Genomic DNA, 17,766 nt, shown 5'->3' on the forward strand with positions numbered 1-17,766 from the left:
AAGGTGGCTATGGACTATAAAAACTGATCCTTCATTAGATTGCTATTTTTGGAGGTATAAGATTTTTTTTTTTTTTTTACATATACACACACACACACACAGTTTGGCTGACTACAGTAAGGTTATTTATAATCTCACTATCTGGTGTTTTTGATGCCAGAGCTCAGGAACTACAAAGGAACTATTTTTGTTTTGTGTTTTGGCTTTGTGGTGTTTGGCCAAAAATAACATTGGAAATGGAATGGAACTCTCCTGGAAGAAAACAACAAAATAGTAGACTATCATTACATTTTAAAAATAACTAGAACAAATAACTAGTACAAATTTGGCCCATGAAATCTTAAAGGACCCCAGTTCCTTATCCCAGTATTTGAAGCACTGCAGGAAGCTGGAACCAGAACTCCGTATCATTAAGAGCGAGGTTGGAACTAAACCAGAAAAGGCTCATCTTGATCAGGTCTTTATTAGACTTGGGTTTGTGTAGTAAAAGGAGATGCTTAGTTAATCATTTAATGTAAATAAAATACTCAATGTGATTTTCAATTTATATAAAAAAAAACATTAAATGGTGTGTTTGACTCAACAAAATCAGCAACATAAAACATTACAAAGTGTCAAAAATGTAAAGATCAGCTCCTTCATAAACAAGTTTAAATAGAAAATAAACAGCAGAACTTTATTCATAGCACTAAAGTACATTCCAGTCTAACAGCTAAAGACTTTTACACAATGTTACCTCATTAAAAGGTAAGCAAAATGAAAGCTTTAACATTTGACCACTTTTTTTCGCTTGTTCTGGATTAAAACTTTTTGTAGTACACTTAATTTTCACCTTTTAGAATTAATGCTCCTCCTCAAATTCTCAGATTTACAAAATGACAAAAGATGTAACACTTGAAGTTGCAATAATTTCAAGTTCTAGAATAAGCAGGATTAATACTTTTCTAATACACAAAATTTAAGGAGCGGTTTTGATGTGAAAAATTAAGATGGCACATATTGCTCTTTTTTAAATTATGTAACTAATTTGTGCCAGTGGACTATTTTCATAAAACCTGAAATTACTAAGGATGTAAATTTGAACATTCTACTGCCAGTGAAAATAGAAAATAAGTTGGACACATGAACTAGCACACAACACTAGTAACATGTAATTAACATGTTATATGTCAAAGTTGAAAATTTACTGCAGTGAAAGTTACTTTTAAATAAGAAAGGAAAATGAAAAGGCACTTACCAGCACATTCACATTTCGCATCCTTTCATCCTTCTCTTTCCTGTCTTTAAAGGCTCCTCTGAATAAAGTGCCAGGAAATGTGCTAGACTCTGGGGGATCCTTGTTCTCATCTGGTAAAGGTTTTTGTGAAAATGGAATTGGATCTTTTGAATGATTGATCTTTTCGTGCAAACTGGTTTCCGAAAGTTCCAACTTGCTTTGTTCAGATAAATCTGTTCTTCGAATACAGTCTTTATTCATAATATTCTCTGGTTGCTTTTTGGCATTGCAAAAGCTATCTGAGGATTGTGAAACATGTTTATGGGTTGCATCTTCAAGTTTCGTACAGGACTCTTTGTGCAAATTTGAGAAGCAGTCTACTTTGTCAGGGAGGTTTCTTATACTACTTTTAAAATCTGTGCAAATTTGTGAATCAGTGCTGGTTTCTTTAACTAAGACAGGACAATTATCTAAGCAAGGTATTTGGTCCTTACTTTGACCATTCGAACATACTGTGCTATTCGGGTATGTCACTTTCAATTTACCATTTTTGCATTTTTCATATGTGCAATTTAACAAACTGCAACATTTATTGTGGGGCTGTGGAAATGAAGTGTGAGTCGGTCTAGAAACTTCCTGTGCAGTCGGCAATATTCTACTATTTTCTGGAGAGCTAGATAACAACAGCCGTCTCCGGGCCAAGGGAGAGCACTGTGTCTGTCTATCCCGCTTATTTGTGCTACATGAGGTGATAGGAGTTTCAGGGCTAGAGGACCTGCTCTTCCCTTCAGAACCATGTTCTTGGCAAACACTGTGTTGGGTAACATAGCTTGAAAGGGAAGATTCTTTGCATTTCTTTAGTAGGACATCATCTTCAAGAGAGCCCCATGGTGTTTTTGAAACAAGCGAATTTTGGTCATGGCTACAGAACAGATTTCCAGATATGTGTGGGGAGGATGGATCACAGTAGTCTAAATGTTGAGCAATCCTTGCTATTACTTCTTGCCTCTCTTGAAGAAGGGACCCTATAAGGGGGCTTGGTTCCACACTAGGAAGTCGAGAACATGGACTAACAGATGTGCAAGAATCATTCAAGGACAGAGATTTGAAAGATCTAGTTTGTGTCTCAATATTCTGCACCACTGAACAGTCTTTGACACTTGAGGAATTAAAGCTTTCAGAACTGCTGTACAGTTTAGGATGAAACCACTTTATACTGGGAGAAAGGACTTCAGCAGGCAGACATTTCCTAGGATTTGCTATAGATTGTGGAAATTGAGCCCATGATTGTTTGGTAAAACGCTGTGCAGAACCTGGAGAATTTATCTGGTTTTCATCTGTGATGCTAGTATGTCCTGTTGGCATTCCTTCATATTCTTCAGTCTTCTTTCCAAAGTGCGTTATGCTGGTGTGTATGCTACATTTTAGAACAGGGTAATTTGGCTGTCGAGGAAGGGACTGGACACTCACTTTCAAGGCAACACTATGAGAAACATTAGGTACTGGAAATACATGTTCATTTGGGTGCTGGGAAAAGTTCCACAACAGTTCTTCATCTGCAGCACTTACTCTATATTAAAACAAAAAAAAAATATCCAGTAAATTTGGGTAAAAAGACATACACAGATTTTTCTAATAGCTATTCATATTCACAGTACACATTAAAGTTATAGCATTAAAATGCTTTAGATCAGGGGTCACCAACCATGGTTGCAGGCTTTCATTCTAGCCCTTTTCTTAGTGACCCGTTTTTGCTGCTAATTAACTTCTTTTGAACTAATTTTAATTGACTTGCTCTTAAAGACTCAAGACCCCTTTAATTGTTTGGCTCCTAATTAAGGAAAAATAAACAATAATGAGATACAAAATGAGCCATAACAACTGGTGTCCAACATACAATATCTGAAAATGAAGATCTCAGGACACCAAAAAATTTTAAACAGTACTCTGGGAAAAGAGAAAAATCAATTTCGGAAACGTCTGCTTTGCACAATGAGTGCAGCAACAAGCCACGGAATTAAAGAACGAGTTTAATTAACGACAAGAAATCGGCATCTCACTAAGCAGCTGGCTGCAGTGAAACTGGTTGGAGTTTCAGGCCCGGACTTCGTTGGTCTTCTGTTGGCTCACTAACTTCACATTTCATTTCTGTTTGGGTGCCATTTAAGGAAAGAAATGAAGCAATTCAGAGGAATGATGAAGAAACTCAGAGGAACAAATCTTAAAAAAATAAAAATTCAATTAAAATGAATTCACAAGAAGTTAAATTAGCAGCACAAACAGGGCACTCATTAAAAAAAAAAAAAAAAAAAAAAGATTAGAATGAAAACCTGCAGCCACGGTGGTCCTCCGGAGTTGGTGACCCCTGCTTTAGATAATGTTCCTTACTAGGTTGATAATGGTTAACCAAAGCATATTTGGAATTACAAGTAGAACTGTCAGTTTTGTTTTTCAATGGAGGAAAAACACTGCTTAATCTGCAGTAGATAGCTCAATTATACATAAAATACTTTGTATTTGAGTGTACTGTGTGAAACTAATCCTCCATTTTTACATACCTGTAAAGTATATTCCTAGGAACAACTCCATGCGATGCACTGAGCCATGCACTCAGCTGAGAGAAAAACACAAAAGATCGAACGGCCAGCAGCAGAGTCTTTTCCTCAATGAAACGATCTCCACTTCTACTCAAGATAAAAGAAACACACAACAATTGCACATTACCTTAATAAAAAATACATTTACTAGAACATTTTAAATACTTCTATGACTTTCATAGCAACTGGGCTGTTAACTCAATAATTAACTGCATTAAGTTGGCAGAGGAAAACGTTTAGAATTTGGTTTAGGTATAAAATGGACCCGTTACTATTAAACAAAAGTTTGTTACAAAACACATCAAAATATAAACACATTCTGGATACTTCCACAGTCAGACAGAAATATATTAAATGCAGAACTATTCCCCCCACCCAAATTGTGACTATGCTTAATTATTCACTTGGTCACAGCCTAGACATCACTTACAATGCAAAGAAATTTGACTACGATTCTTGAAGTAGTTACTAGCTTAAACCTTAGCAACACAGGAAAAGAAATTACACTAAATCAGAGCCACAATAGGACTAGAAATGCCAGTGGACATTTTTTAAACAAACCTAGGTTTACTTCCCTTCTGGCTGTAATTAAAAATACATTTACATTGCGCTATTCTCACTACTCAAAAGCACATAGGCAGGGGGGAAACTGCTTGAACCACCACCAATGTACATCACCCAATCGATGATGCAACAGAAGCCACACATTAGCTATAAGGTGGTGAAGGGTTGAGAGAGATTGCTAAATAGATACAGGGGACGATTAGGGGGCAGAATGGATGAAGCCATGGTGATCAAATTAGCAACACACCGAAGATAAACCCTACTCTTTTTGAAAGATGCTCAGGGATTTTTAATGACCACAGAAATTTAGGACCTCTGTTTTATGTCTTATCTGAAGGATGGTGACTTTTTCACAGCACTGAGTTCCTGTCACTGCACTGGGGCATTGTGATCCATACAAAAAAAACCGCTGGGATTAAGTGTCCCCTGATGATCTCACCAACACTTCAGGGAACAACCTAAAGTTTTCCTAGATAGTATCATCGGGGATAAAACACCTCCCATCAACACTGGGCACAAGGCAGATATAATCCAGTATACAATAGAAAGTGTAAACTCCATGTAAAACAATCCAACAATTTAAATCCAGGACACTAACCTCTGATCCTCCATGACTGCGCGTTCTATGCATACATTCTCATTTATTACAGATTAAAATTTAATAACTTAATTTCAAATGCTAACTTTAACTGCAACTCTCCGATTGGTAATATACAGATGGTTCTTAGCACTAGGCCAATAAAGATCAGACTGGGGTATCTTAGTAATAAGAAAAAGTATACATATTTTTAAAAAGCAATTTAACTTAAATTATATCCAACGTACTGCCTAGGAACTGGTTGTAATGTCCATCTTTCTAATAATAAAGCATCCTGTTTGATGGCAGGATCATGCAGGTCATTCCCGTCTGTGGATGGATATTCATCACTGTAGCAACAATCTGGTAGTACCATCACCTCAACCATGATTGGAATATTATTTCTCCAAAGCAGCACCACTTCAGATCTTGTCCTTCTAGCTTGACGGCACTTTAATAGAAGCACAAAAAAAAAAAAAAAATTTAAAATTAAACATACAGAAAATTTTAATACGAATAATTAAAACACTACTTGAACTAAGACTGGTATTATATTCGATTAACCCTATCTAGAATCCTTTTTTCTAGAATCCCTTTTTTTTTTGGTTTACAGAAGATTGTGCAATGTACAAACTCACCATTTCTCAAATTCAATAATTTACTTCCCTACTAAACCCCACATTCTGTTGCTGTCTCATTATTCCTTTTCATGCAAGAGGAACAGAAACCGATCAACTTAAAAACAGATAAAATTGTCATCCATCCTTATTTTGGATCTACTTTGTTAAGATACCTGTGGAAGCTTGTCGCTGCATTCATGCTTGTTATTAACTGGCTGTCCCGACTGTGCTGGAGGGCAGTGAAGTCCTTCTGTTCGACCTTTAACAGAGAACTCGGGTGTTCGACCTTCTGTGATGAGCAGCGTCAGGAAAACCAAGAACTCCTCTGCATCAAACTCAAAATATTCCTCTGCAGCATCTGAAATGTTTAATACATAATTAACTTATGTGGTGGAAACCAAAGCAACAAACAAAATTTGAGATACATTTATTTTGTTTTTCCCCAACTGGAGCACAAGTAGGTCACACAGGGTCAGTAGTGGGATATGAAGTCACAACCTCAGGGTTTAAAGTTCAAAGTACAAATCCTTAACCTTTATGCCACAAGTAATTAACAAGCACATATTAGATCAGTGAACAAATCAAAAATTGTACTGGGGCAAAACCCTAACAAGCACATAGTAATTAGATGGAAATACCTTTAATCTCATGTAGAACACTGTTAACTTCTTTTCTGAAACTTCACTTAATTCAAAGTGCAAAACAAAAATATTTAAATACTATTTTCTTAGTTTTACTTGAGTGCTATTTCTCCTTGTAAGGTCATTAGCAAACCACATCTTAAAATTACTAAGACATTTTGAAATGACACACAGCTTTAAAGAATTGTCATACTTGTTACATTCCTTCAGAGGAGAAAAAAAAAAAAATCAAAAATAAAACAAACAAACCTAATATGCAATTATGTACTGATAAAGTAAGGGAAGAAACCGGAAAACAAAATGACAATTATAAGCAGGAGACGGTTCAAATGGCAACCTACACCAGCTGTGGCTACTATAGCCTGGGCACTAGATTTTGGAGTGGAACTTGACTGCTGCACTGGCACAACTTTAACAGGAAGTCCCTTCATATCACAGGGGATGATTTTACACGTGTAACAATCACAACAAATTTAAGAAACAAAACTATTAGAAACCTGAAGGTTTCATCAGGCATGACATTGCAAAGTATGTAAAAATGTGGGCCTTCCTAAGAGACTTTACAGTAAGTGAAACCATTCCTCATTCTGAAAGTTCTGATCCAGTAAACTATGGATTGAAGCCTATCCTGCTTCAGAGATTTAACACCCCCCCCCCCCCCACACAAAAGTGTCCTACCCTAAAAGGATCTATGTATCTGATGCAAGGATCAGTTGAGAGCTGTGCAGTTTAAAAATACTTTGCAGAGAAGACCAGAAACAAAGAATGAAAAAACACTTGAAGCTAAAAAGACCTAAAACAAAGATTCAACAAACAGAGCCAGTGACTTGAAAATGTAAAATTCTTATAACTACTGTACATCTCACCCATGTATACAGGCAATACAATTATATTACAAATTAAAAAATGTAGTGTTCAGAAGACTAAATAGAAAAGGTAAACTTATGGCACCACTCTCTTCCCACCCCAACCAAATTAAAGACCAAAAGGATATTTCAATCTGTCAAACCAACAGGCTTACTTAGAGGAGGTACAGCAAGTATGCATATAAAGTGCAGCCAAAGAAAGCTGATGCAATAAAGAAGTCACAACTTGCTGTGAGTGGCACAACACACCCAGCGTTTTTTCATCTGTAAGCACTGCAGTACACATGCAAGCATTCAGCACAACAACTCACTGAATCAGCAGCTTAAATGAAGGGACACATGAATGGCATCTAGATTTCACTGCAAACCAGTTCTATTTTAATCTATGCTCTGTACTAACAGCAAATGTACAAAACAATGCACAGAGCCATTTTAACTACTTGCTTCTAGGTTAGAAATAAAAAGGAAGGAAACATGTGAATCTTAAATTTGACCCAAAAAACGTACATGGAGCAGGGAAATGTATGACAATGTATAAAAAAAATGCATCATACAAGTACTTGATTCTGAACCTTATCAATCCTGTCCTAATAGACTATACATTTAATAATGAACAATTAACAAAAATAGTACCAAAAAAAAAAAAAGTGGCTGGGGTACACAACACTGTAAAATTAAAGGCCCATTACTTCTCACAGGTAGAAATAATGCTCTATTGTTTAGAAACTACCCCTGATGAGCACATATGACCCATTACTTTATGAAAAATTCAGTTTGGATGTGGGCCTTTATAGACAGAAACTGATTTGTAAAACAAAAATGTTACCATTGGAGAGAATCACGTAGCAAACACAAAACAAGTCACACTTACTTGACTATAGCATTTTTCATAGTGACTAAAATCAAACTGTACTTTCACAATTCTGCATTTTTATTAATTTGTAAACAGTCAAAAAGGACTCCTGATAATGCCAACATTCAATGCCTTAAATAAAAGTTTTACTTAAAGTCTCAATTTTCTTTATAAAATGAATTCAGACACTGGTTTAAAAAAAAAAGCAAGCTATGTGAGGTTTTGGAAACTCATGAAAAACACAAAATTGCCATTTTAATCTTTGCATAATTATGGGCACATCCCTTCGAAGAATTTGCAGAACACACTATCAAGAATGGAACCATGTTGAGAATCTGCAGGATTGTCTTTTTTGTACATAATGTCTATCTTAAAATAATGTTACTTCTAGGATAACCATGCAACTGTGGACACATTTGTCAAACCCAATTGTTAAAGTAAAACACAAAAAGTACAATTCTTCCATGATATTCTTTGTGCCCATATTGACATTTAAAAAAACCACATGCAGATATGATTTATAGTAAAGAAAAACAGAAATTGTTATATATAGTTATCAGAAAGGAAAAACATGCACATCTTTAACTTTAAGCTCTGAAAACACTGCCAGAAATACAGCTTTCAATTCTTCTCCATACCTTTCCTCCGGTATTGCTGACAAACCTTTGTTTTCTTACAAAACTACAGTGATATAAAAAAAGGTAGTACAGACAAAAGTATTTAGAAGAGCTTGAACCTTGGTTTATTCACTGACTGAAGTGCTTTCTAATTGGAATATTAAAGAAGTTTCCCCATAGGCAAAAATCGCAAAAACATTCAGGAAAGTGTCTAAGTATCTGAGTGACTCGCTCTCCAAAGACACATGGTAAAGATAGAAAACCTTTATGGATTATCCTTAGTTAAGCAAAGGTGTTTAAACTGGTATTTAATAAAAAGTGTTCGCCATCTACTATGCACTTCTAACAAAACAGAACAGATGAGAGAACAATCACTCCCATATAAACCAACTTAGTGACGAAAAGTGACTGAAAGAAGCTCATCACCTTCTACACAACCCAAACCCACTAGTTTAGATACTTGTATTATTTCACAAAAATGTACAACTGTTGTAGTTATAATTACCTCACTGTAAACTTGCACTACAACTAACATTGAACAACCCGAGCCAGTTTATGAATCACTTGCAGTATCTGCACTGTATGTACATTTATTGTACTTGTGCTTTTATATTGTATATTTTATCATTTTATAAGAAAATAAAAGTTTATGGAGGATTTGCACATTGAACCTCATTGTACCGGACAAGGACAATAAAGGAATTCAACTGAATTCCATAGAAGAGAGTGTATTTACAGATGACTATGAACAGCTTCTCAGTTGATTTAGATTTTCCAGAGCCATCTCCTTGGAGCGGTGTGCTGCTATAATACTAGGATATATACTTGATATCATTTTTATAATGAAATCCATTAAATATATATAATATATATTATATATATATATTTTTATATATATATAAAAAAACTATATATATATATATATAATTTAATGGATTTCATTATTTAACGATTTATCTGTAAAATATATTATATATATATATATATTATATATATATATATATATATATATATATATATATATATATATATATATATATATATATATATATATATATAATATATATATATATATATTTTACAGATAAATCATTAAATAATGTTTACCGTTAAAAATTAAAACACTTGAGGGTGCAGTGATACCAATGAGCTGGCTCCCTTTACAGGGATTGCTCCTGAAAGGCACTTGATGCTTGCTAGGATTGATGTGATCCTGGATTGATGGATTAATTAAACCTGTATAACAAAGATTTTTCAATGTTGCATAAAAGTTTTGAAGAATTGACGTTCTAAGCTTACAGCTGGTTTTACATTTATTACAGAGGTAATTGGGTGGCGATTGGTTATGTGGAGAAAGACAACGTTGGTACGTTTGACAGAGACAGTACTGTTGCGTTTAAATATTCCATTTCAATGTCATATGTGTCCCAGCATGCATCTTATGGGAGACTGGAATAATCCCTGGACGGGGCACCAGCTCATTGCTATCACTGTGCCATCGTGCCCCCACATGTTTAATACATGCATTAATGCATTTCATCATGAAAATGATATCAAGTATACATCTTACTATTCTAAAACGTTCAGAGAGCTGTAATATAATGAATGCAATGTACTCTATGTGGCGATTAGTGCCTACGCACTCCTGCCTACAAAAGAGAAAGACCGTTTAAACAGCATGTAGTGATTCACACATGTAGAACACAAAGAATACAAAGCATTTAACATGCTACTTTAGTTACGATGGGATTTGAGAAACTCTTAAATTAAACATGGATTTTAAGATAAAGTTTGACATTCTACTTTAATAAAGTAAAACTATGAGATTAACGTGGAAATTGAGATTAAAGTCAACATATCACCTTTTTTCTTCACTGTGTCCCCAATTTTTCTTCTTTGCTCTTGCCCTAATATGCTTCCATAAAACGCTGACGGTGGGCTACAACACACCTTTTCATCTCAACTTTGACATCTGACCACTTTTTATTTATTTATTTAGGGCACTGTGCAACTTTCTGAACTTGAATATTTGAGTGCCACTTCATCAATTCCCTTTTGTTGCTCCACTTCATGTGTGCTTTTGCCATTGTCTGTTCACAAAACGCTGAATGCAAGTGGCTATTTTGATAAAATAAAAATAAAGAAGAGGGACGGTTTTAAACTGGCCAGCAATGAGTCCTAATCTCAATCCCATTGAAAATATGTGGAAAGAGCTCAAATGTGCCATTGGGGAAAGGAATCCTGCAAACATTCAAGAGCTTGAACAAACTGTAAAGCAAGAAGGGGAGAAAGAAAATTCCATCTAACAGGTTCAAGAATCTTATAGATGGCACCAAAAACGTTTGCAGGCAGTAATCACTGCCAAAGGCTGTGTAACCAGGTATTAAAGGAGGGGTGCATGTCATTTTGTATTTCTCCTGTGAAATTAATAGATGTATGTTGAACAATAATACACTCTGGATATCAATTTAAAATATTCTGATACAAATTTGGTACATTTCCATCTACTTCTGAAGACACTCTAAGTTATGCAAAAAAATTAAATAAAAACGAAGGGTGCCAATAATTGTGACCAGGATGGACAACCTTTTAATTCAACCCATATTATTTCATGTTAGTCCTACAAACACGGTAATTTGTATACTGATCAACCGAAGTCTGAAGAATACAAAGTAAGTACTCCACAATCCATTACTCTTAATCTTCATAGGTTTTACTGCAAAAAACAAGAAAGCTGCATACAGTTGCGGTCAAACTTTTCTGAATACCAAAGCAAAACCTTTTTCATTAACACCACACACTTCACATTGATAAGATACACTGATAATACAGTGACAAACAATACAATTCAAGTACTACTGTACTGAAAATTTGCAAAAATTGATGTAAGCATTTTGTTTGGAGAGTTGTAGTGTTGCTTTGAACGTTTCATTTTGTTTAGACAAATACTTTAAATAAACATAATGATCCCCATGTCCATCCATTACCATTCTCACTTGAGGCAGTCCTGTCAAGAGCCTGGTGCTCAAGTGTTCCTTTCACTTCAATAAGGGATGGCATATCCTTCTGCAACTATGACAGAACAAATTTGGGCCAGTGTCACATTACAGCAGTTGATATGGCAACTAGTCAGGGAGCTTGTTAAATGTAACAACTGCAGTTGCTGAATCTCAACAGCCTTCAAGGGAGTCATATTAATAGGACTAGAAATCAGAAGGTGTGACTAACTATACGATTCCCTCAACTTTTCAGAATGGTTCCAGATCTCATGTTATGCTCTCAATATAGCATGTCGCTGCTCCTTTTAGCGGCCAACCAATGTGTACAGTATTTTGACCCATTTTGTTTTCCTTTTTCTACTCCGACATCTGTGCTGGCTCAAATGTTTGACGAGACTCTCTTCTAATTTACAGTCCAAAACAGCTGCATTCCTTCTTTCTCTTGCAACTGCCAATGTTTGTGGGTACTGCATGTACCGTACTTTCAGTTGCATGCTCATTGGCTACAAGAGCCCATACCCCAGCCTGACTTTGGTGTAGCAAGTTGCAGAGTGCTATAACAGATTTGTTAAAGGCTGTTACATTCTATGGATCCCCATATTTTTTATTATTAAAAAAAAAAAAAAAAAAAAAAAAAAATGGATGGAGTGGCAATCCTGCCACCAACCCAAGTTTTTCCTGCAATCCGAAGAACCTGCTTGCAGGACTGGATGCAGGTCAACACCATACCCAGGACGGAGCAATTGCAGGTTAACAGTCTTGCTCAAGGCTTCCAATGAAAACTGTTAGAAAAAAGTCTACATGTAGGTAATGTGGTCTTTACCTGCTGCACCATGAATTTTAGACTAAACTGCTGCAGCTAGTCTAGACTTAATGACACTCTAGATGAACAATCTACTTCAGGTCTATTCATTTGATCACGTCTACTGGACCGACAGATGGCCCGAACCGGTCAATGTCCTTCTTACTTCTATGCTAGTATTTTGCTGTGGAGAACCCATTTTCTCTACTAACAAAAGGAACCAATGGTCTGCTCCAAAACATATTACAGATGCCTTATTGACAAGATGCCTTTAACAGTATCTTGAAGAGCATCCCATTAACCATGACACTGCCACAACTATGATTAACAATGGAGATAAGGCTGCCTACCAACAAAATTAAGTTAGGTTATTACAAAAATGGATTGGTCTTTCCCTCTGCAGTCAAAAAGGTCAATTTGAAAATTATGTCTAAAAAGGTTATTCGCAAAAACAAAAAAAAATTAAAAAAATACATTAGGCCCAGATGGAACAACTCAAATATGAGCAGCATTAGAAATTTCAAAGGAGAATGTTTCTTCTTTTTACTATTTAATTCAAGTTGCTGTTACTGAGAACATATTACTCCAGAGTCATGAGCATACAGCAAGGGAGACCCCAGAATTCTTGAATGTGGTCCCATTTCTTTTATGTGAATATCATACATGTGGTTTGCTGATGATCTGTGGGTTAATTCTTAACGTGTATAGGTGCAGACATTGAAATTATTTTGCATAGTTCCCAGACTGCTTAACACTTGGTACCATCCAGTGTCCTGGATCATGGGATGGCTCACATTAGTTTGAAGAGGAAAGCACAAACAAAAAGACAGTAAAAAGTGTGTTTCAAAATTTGTCCTTGGGAAAGCACATGTTTTAGCCAATGGTTGCTGTCAATTCATTGATCATGATCAGGACTGGTTAAATTCCACACTAAACAGAAAAAAAAAGTGGTTTGTTTATGCAATATACTATGTCACACACATACATACTAAATTTTTTATTAGATTGTGGAATTAAGTTTGTGTACCTTACTCCTTTCCAATACTGTATAACTAAAAGGCTTATTAACCAATGGCCATTCATTTTTAAGATAAGCCATTAAACACTAACCCCAACCCCAAAAATCTGACACCATTAGGCATGCTGTTTCACAGATTGTGCCCTCTGTTTGAATTATTCTGCACATTTTTTATATGTTAAGGTTAACTGTTACAAATAGGTCATGTATGAAAATGTCACCATTACCCTTATTAGGAGAAGTGATTCTAGATGAGATATAAAAAGTCAGCCTGCTTTACTATTGGAAATTGGTTGAAGTGGAGAACTTAACAGCCAGTGCCGAAGACTTACATTATATATATATATATATATATATAAAAAATGTATTATTTGGCAGATGCCTTTATCCAAGGTGACTTGCAACATTTATGATACAATTAGTTACATTTCTTTTGGTTTTCCAATTGGAACACAGGCAGGTCAAGTGACTTTGCTCATGATCACAGGGTTTTAAGTTGAAAGCCTTAACCACTATACCACACTGTCCACCAATGCCCAAGCTGGCCTTATCTGTTTTATGGCAAATATTAAGTTCAGGCAGTAAAAGTCAAAGTCCGGAAGTAAGCAGAAACTCACAGCAAGCCAGTCAGTCGGTTTAAAATAATTAATAGTTGGATCATTATATCAAACAAAAACCTTCAAAAGACTGGTGTATGACATATGACCAGTAGGAGATCTCTCAGTACTGAGTTATCCTATACAAAGAAGGGCAACAGGAATAAAGGGAATGATCTAGTCTGCACTCCAGGTTGTAAAAATACTCAAAGCACATCCATTAGCCTAATTTAAAAGGATTCTTTCCAATACAGAGAATGAAGCAAATTAGGATGTCTGGTTGAAATTAAGAAGCAGTGCACTTACAACTTACACTTACAACTTTGAACTTGAGAGCTCTTAACATACACATAAAACGGTGACCCTGAATTTAAGGAGTGACTTCATGAAATACTAGAACAGTTCGGTAACCAAATGAGTCTGGTGGAACGAATTGCCTCTTCACACCTGCAAAACATCTGTTTTGGGATTCTTATTAAATTGCAGCTAGGGAAAAAAAAATACAATATTGTCCACCATAGCAGCAAGTAACCTATAGGATTTATTTTGAACACAGCTGAAAAGGAGTACCAAAGGTGACAGGCCAGTATTTATATGGTCTCAATCACATGCTGAACTCTGAAACCATCATGAAGAATGTCTTGGATTAATCTGTATTTTACACATAATTGTTCTAAAATGTTAATCTAAAAAAGATCCATCATTTAAAAGGTGCGTTATTTCTTAAAACACACATATACATGCACACATACAAAAAATGCCATGAATGAATGTCTTCAACTATAACACCTAGTTAAATGAGTACTGCACAAAGGCCAAATGGCACAATCAATTTTCTTTGAAAAGGCATCTTGAAACCAACACTGCCATATTCAAGTATTGTCTACTAATACCGACTTCTGTTTTTTTGCATTGATTGTTACTCCAACCAATATTCAAAGTATAAGGTGGTGTAATGTACTTCCTTCTAAAACTGCACAGTCTTTATAATCCATTTATGGATATCAGACAGGCAGAAAAATGACAGGTGTACTTCTCACTGGCTTGAAAACTCAAGTATAACAGACTCAAATTGGGTGGTAAAAAAGGGGCAAAACAAAAACAGATTTGAAAGTATACAGTACATAAATGCAGTGCATTGAAGTAATATTCAGCCCTAAAACTATTTTCACATTTTATTGTCTCAGATCCTATACTTACAATATTAAAATATGAAAAACAAAATTACGTCTTGCCTGAAGGGGCCTGAGTTGCCTTGAAAGCTTGCATACTGTAATCTTTTTAGTTAGCCAATAAAAGGTGTCATTTTGCTTGGCTTTTCTCTACATTCATAATGGCTAACACGGTACAACACCCTAGTATTACTTCAAAGAAAAGAAAAAAAAATGGAGAGATTTTAAAAGTATTAATACACTTCGTAAATTTAGAGCTAATTTTGCTCAGGCGCAGTGAATTTCCTTACTGACTCAAAACAATTTGTTAATGTCTCCACCTGTGGGAATGGGTGGATGTCTTACAAGAATAACAAATATTTTCTCTGAGGTCCAACAGTAATAATAATAAATAAATATTCTCCATTACAGTAGAGATTTTACACTAAGCTAAAAAGGATGGCAAAAACTACATCAAGGTTAGAATTACAGAAGAGATATGAGGACGGGTGAAGACCTCCTCAAAAGGCACTGCACATACCACAGTGCTAGGGGAAAAATGAAATTTCAGCCACACTGCTTAGGTCAGGCCATTTTATAAACTTAATTGACAAGAATGGGCACTGGTCACAGAGGCTACTGTGATATCAGTCAGTCTTGAGTTGCAGAAGTTAGTGACAGATTGGAGAGATGTTCATGGCTCTGAGATATTGCACAAAAAGGGAATATTGAAGAGTGGTAAGAAATAAGCCCCGACTAAAAAAGAAAAACACACCCCCACACACACTTTTCTGTAAGGAACTCACTAAACTTCACTTAGAAAATACTTCAAAAATGTGGCAGAAAGTCTTGTGGTGTAATGAGGCTAAAGGGAAATTTGACTTGAACAATAAGTGGTATGTGTGGCAGAGTTTTAACACTACACACAAGCCAGTTAACACCACCCTCACTGTATAACGTGGAGAGGGTAGCAACATGCTGTGGGGGATGATCTTCTGCAGTAGTGCCTGGCAATCTGGTCAGGACCAGATGGGAAGATGCATACTACACCACACAGATCCTGGTGGAAAGCTGACTCCTCTGGCAGAAGGCTTAAACATGACAGCCACTTGGAAATTAGACACTGAAAGACAGAAGACAAGTTGCAAGTGCTTCAAAAAGAGGATTCCTGCTACACTGTATTAATGGTAGCCTCTCGCCAACAACTGGACCAGTTATATTTGACCTCTGTCTAAATCTAACAGACACCAATGGTAACCCAGATTGCACCTTTCTTGTCCTTTCCCCTTCTATTTTTAAATGAAACTAAATAAAGACTCTTCCTCAAGTGGCCTCTAAGATTCTAATGGCTTGACATTTGATTGCTATTATACAGGAGATGTAAACATGACTTCCTTAACCTAGTTTCTGAAAAATTAGGATGTTTCCCAGTTAACAGTATAGTAGAACATATCAGAATATCTACATTAATATATTATCAGTTAACACTGGTTAGTAAAATCCTGTTTATCCATCTGAAATATTGAGAATGGCACTGTAAAATGAATTTGGATACAATACATAATACTCTGTTTAAATAAGTCAAATTCCTGACATTTTATAAACATCTCCCCCCCACCCCCAAGATATTAGCTCTTTAAAGACAGAGGCTGTGCCTCCTTAATCCTGCAATTTAACTGTAGATGTAATTTAAGACATTACACACTGCCAACCAGATGGTTGATTTACTAAAATAATTAAAACAAAAGCACAGTAAGAGGGTGAACTATGGATGATAAAAAAAATCAACACAATAACAATTTCTACTAGATTAGAAAAGCATTTATTTTAACTGTTAGTCTTACACCATGACAAAAAGTTAAATAAAAGGACTAAGCCTGTATTTTTAAATTTTTCTGCAGCTGCATCTGTAAACCACAAATATTTCCTTTAGTAAAAGGTTTGTGGAATGCAAGGGGTCATCAGGTGATTGTTAGTTTTGGGAACCAGACAACAGCTGGACACTGGATTAGATATTGGTGGCAGACCAGGTGGCTGTACTTGAACCCTATAGAAGATATTGGTGTCTGAAGTTGGGCCTAGATAGGAGGGGGCTGAGTCCATGGAGTCGGGAGGATAACAAGGAATGATTAGAGACGAGGTAAGAATGATCAAGGTTATAAAAATGGGGTTGACACTTGATTCTGGGATCATTTCATTGAATTGAGACAGTTCTATATTTTTTGTAATAAAGAGTACCATTTCTGCCTGCACATCCTGAAGTCTTAGTGCCTTCTTTGAACAGCATTGCTGAGACAGAACCCCTATTGAACACAAAATGTAGAATTTGTGAAAAATTACACTTCACATTATTCTGCAACAAAAGTTACACACCAAAATTAATGTGAGCAAATTTTATACAGCACATTCCAAGTAAATTTCTCCCAAAGTAAAAAAATCTTCCATATAGTAGCCTCTCAAAGAATTAAATTTCAGACACCATTACCAAACTCATAAATTTAACCCCAACTTGCATACATCTGCTATGTAATCTGTCCCAAAATTGGATAGAGTTGGGCGAGATAGATGCAACCAAGGCCATATGTCATTGTGTTTGCACTCAACTCCCGATGTGTAAGCTGATGATTCCTTTACCCAGAACACCTGAAA

At 35.7% G+C, this 17,766-nt stretch overlaps 1 protein-coding gene across 2 annotated transcripts in view; it reads right to left on the reverse strand.

Moving 5' to 3' along the window:
* Positions 1–17,766, reverse strand: part of atosa (atos homolog A) — a 67,184-nt gene that overhangs the window by 14,420 nt on the left and 34,998 nt on the right. For both annotated transcript variants that reach the window (XM_028823850.2, XM_028823849.2), the window contains exons 2-5: positions 5,748–5,932; positions 5,203–5,405; positions 3,775–3,900; positions 1,238–2,786 (exon numbers count right to left, since the gene is read on the reverse strand). In XM_028823850.2, coding sequence (XP_028679683.2) covers positions 1,238–2,786; positions 3,775–3,900; positions 5,203–5,405; positions 5,748–5,932 — 2,063 coding nt within the window. The remainder of the gene's footprint in view (positions 1–1,237; positions 2,787–3,774; positions 3,901–5,202; positions 5,406–5,747; positions 5,933–17,766) is intronic.

This window comes from Erpetoichthys calabaricus, chromosome 17, assembly GCF_900747795.2.
Source record: "Erpetoichthys calabaricus chromosome 17, fErpCal1.3, whole genome shotgun sequence".
Lineage (NCBI taxonomy): Eukaryota > Metazoa > Chordata > Cladistia > Polypteriformes > Polypteridae > Erpetoichthys > Erpetoichthys calabaricus.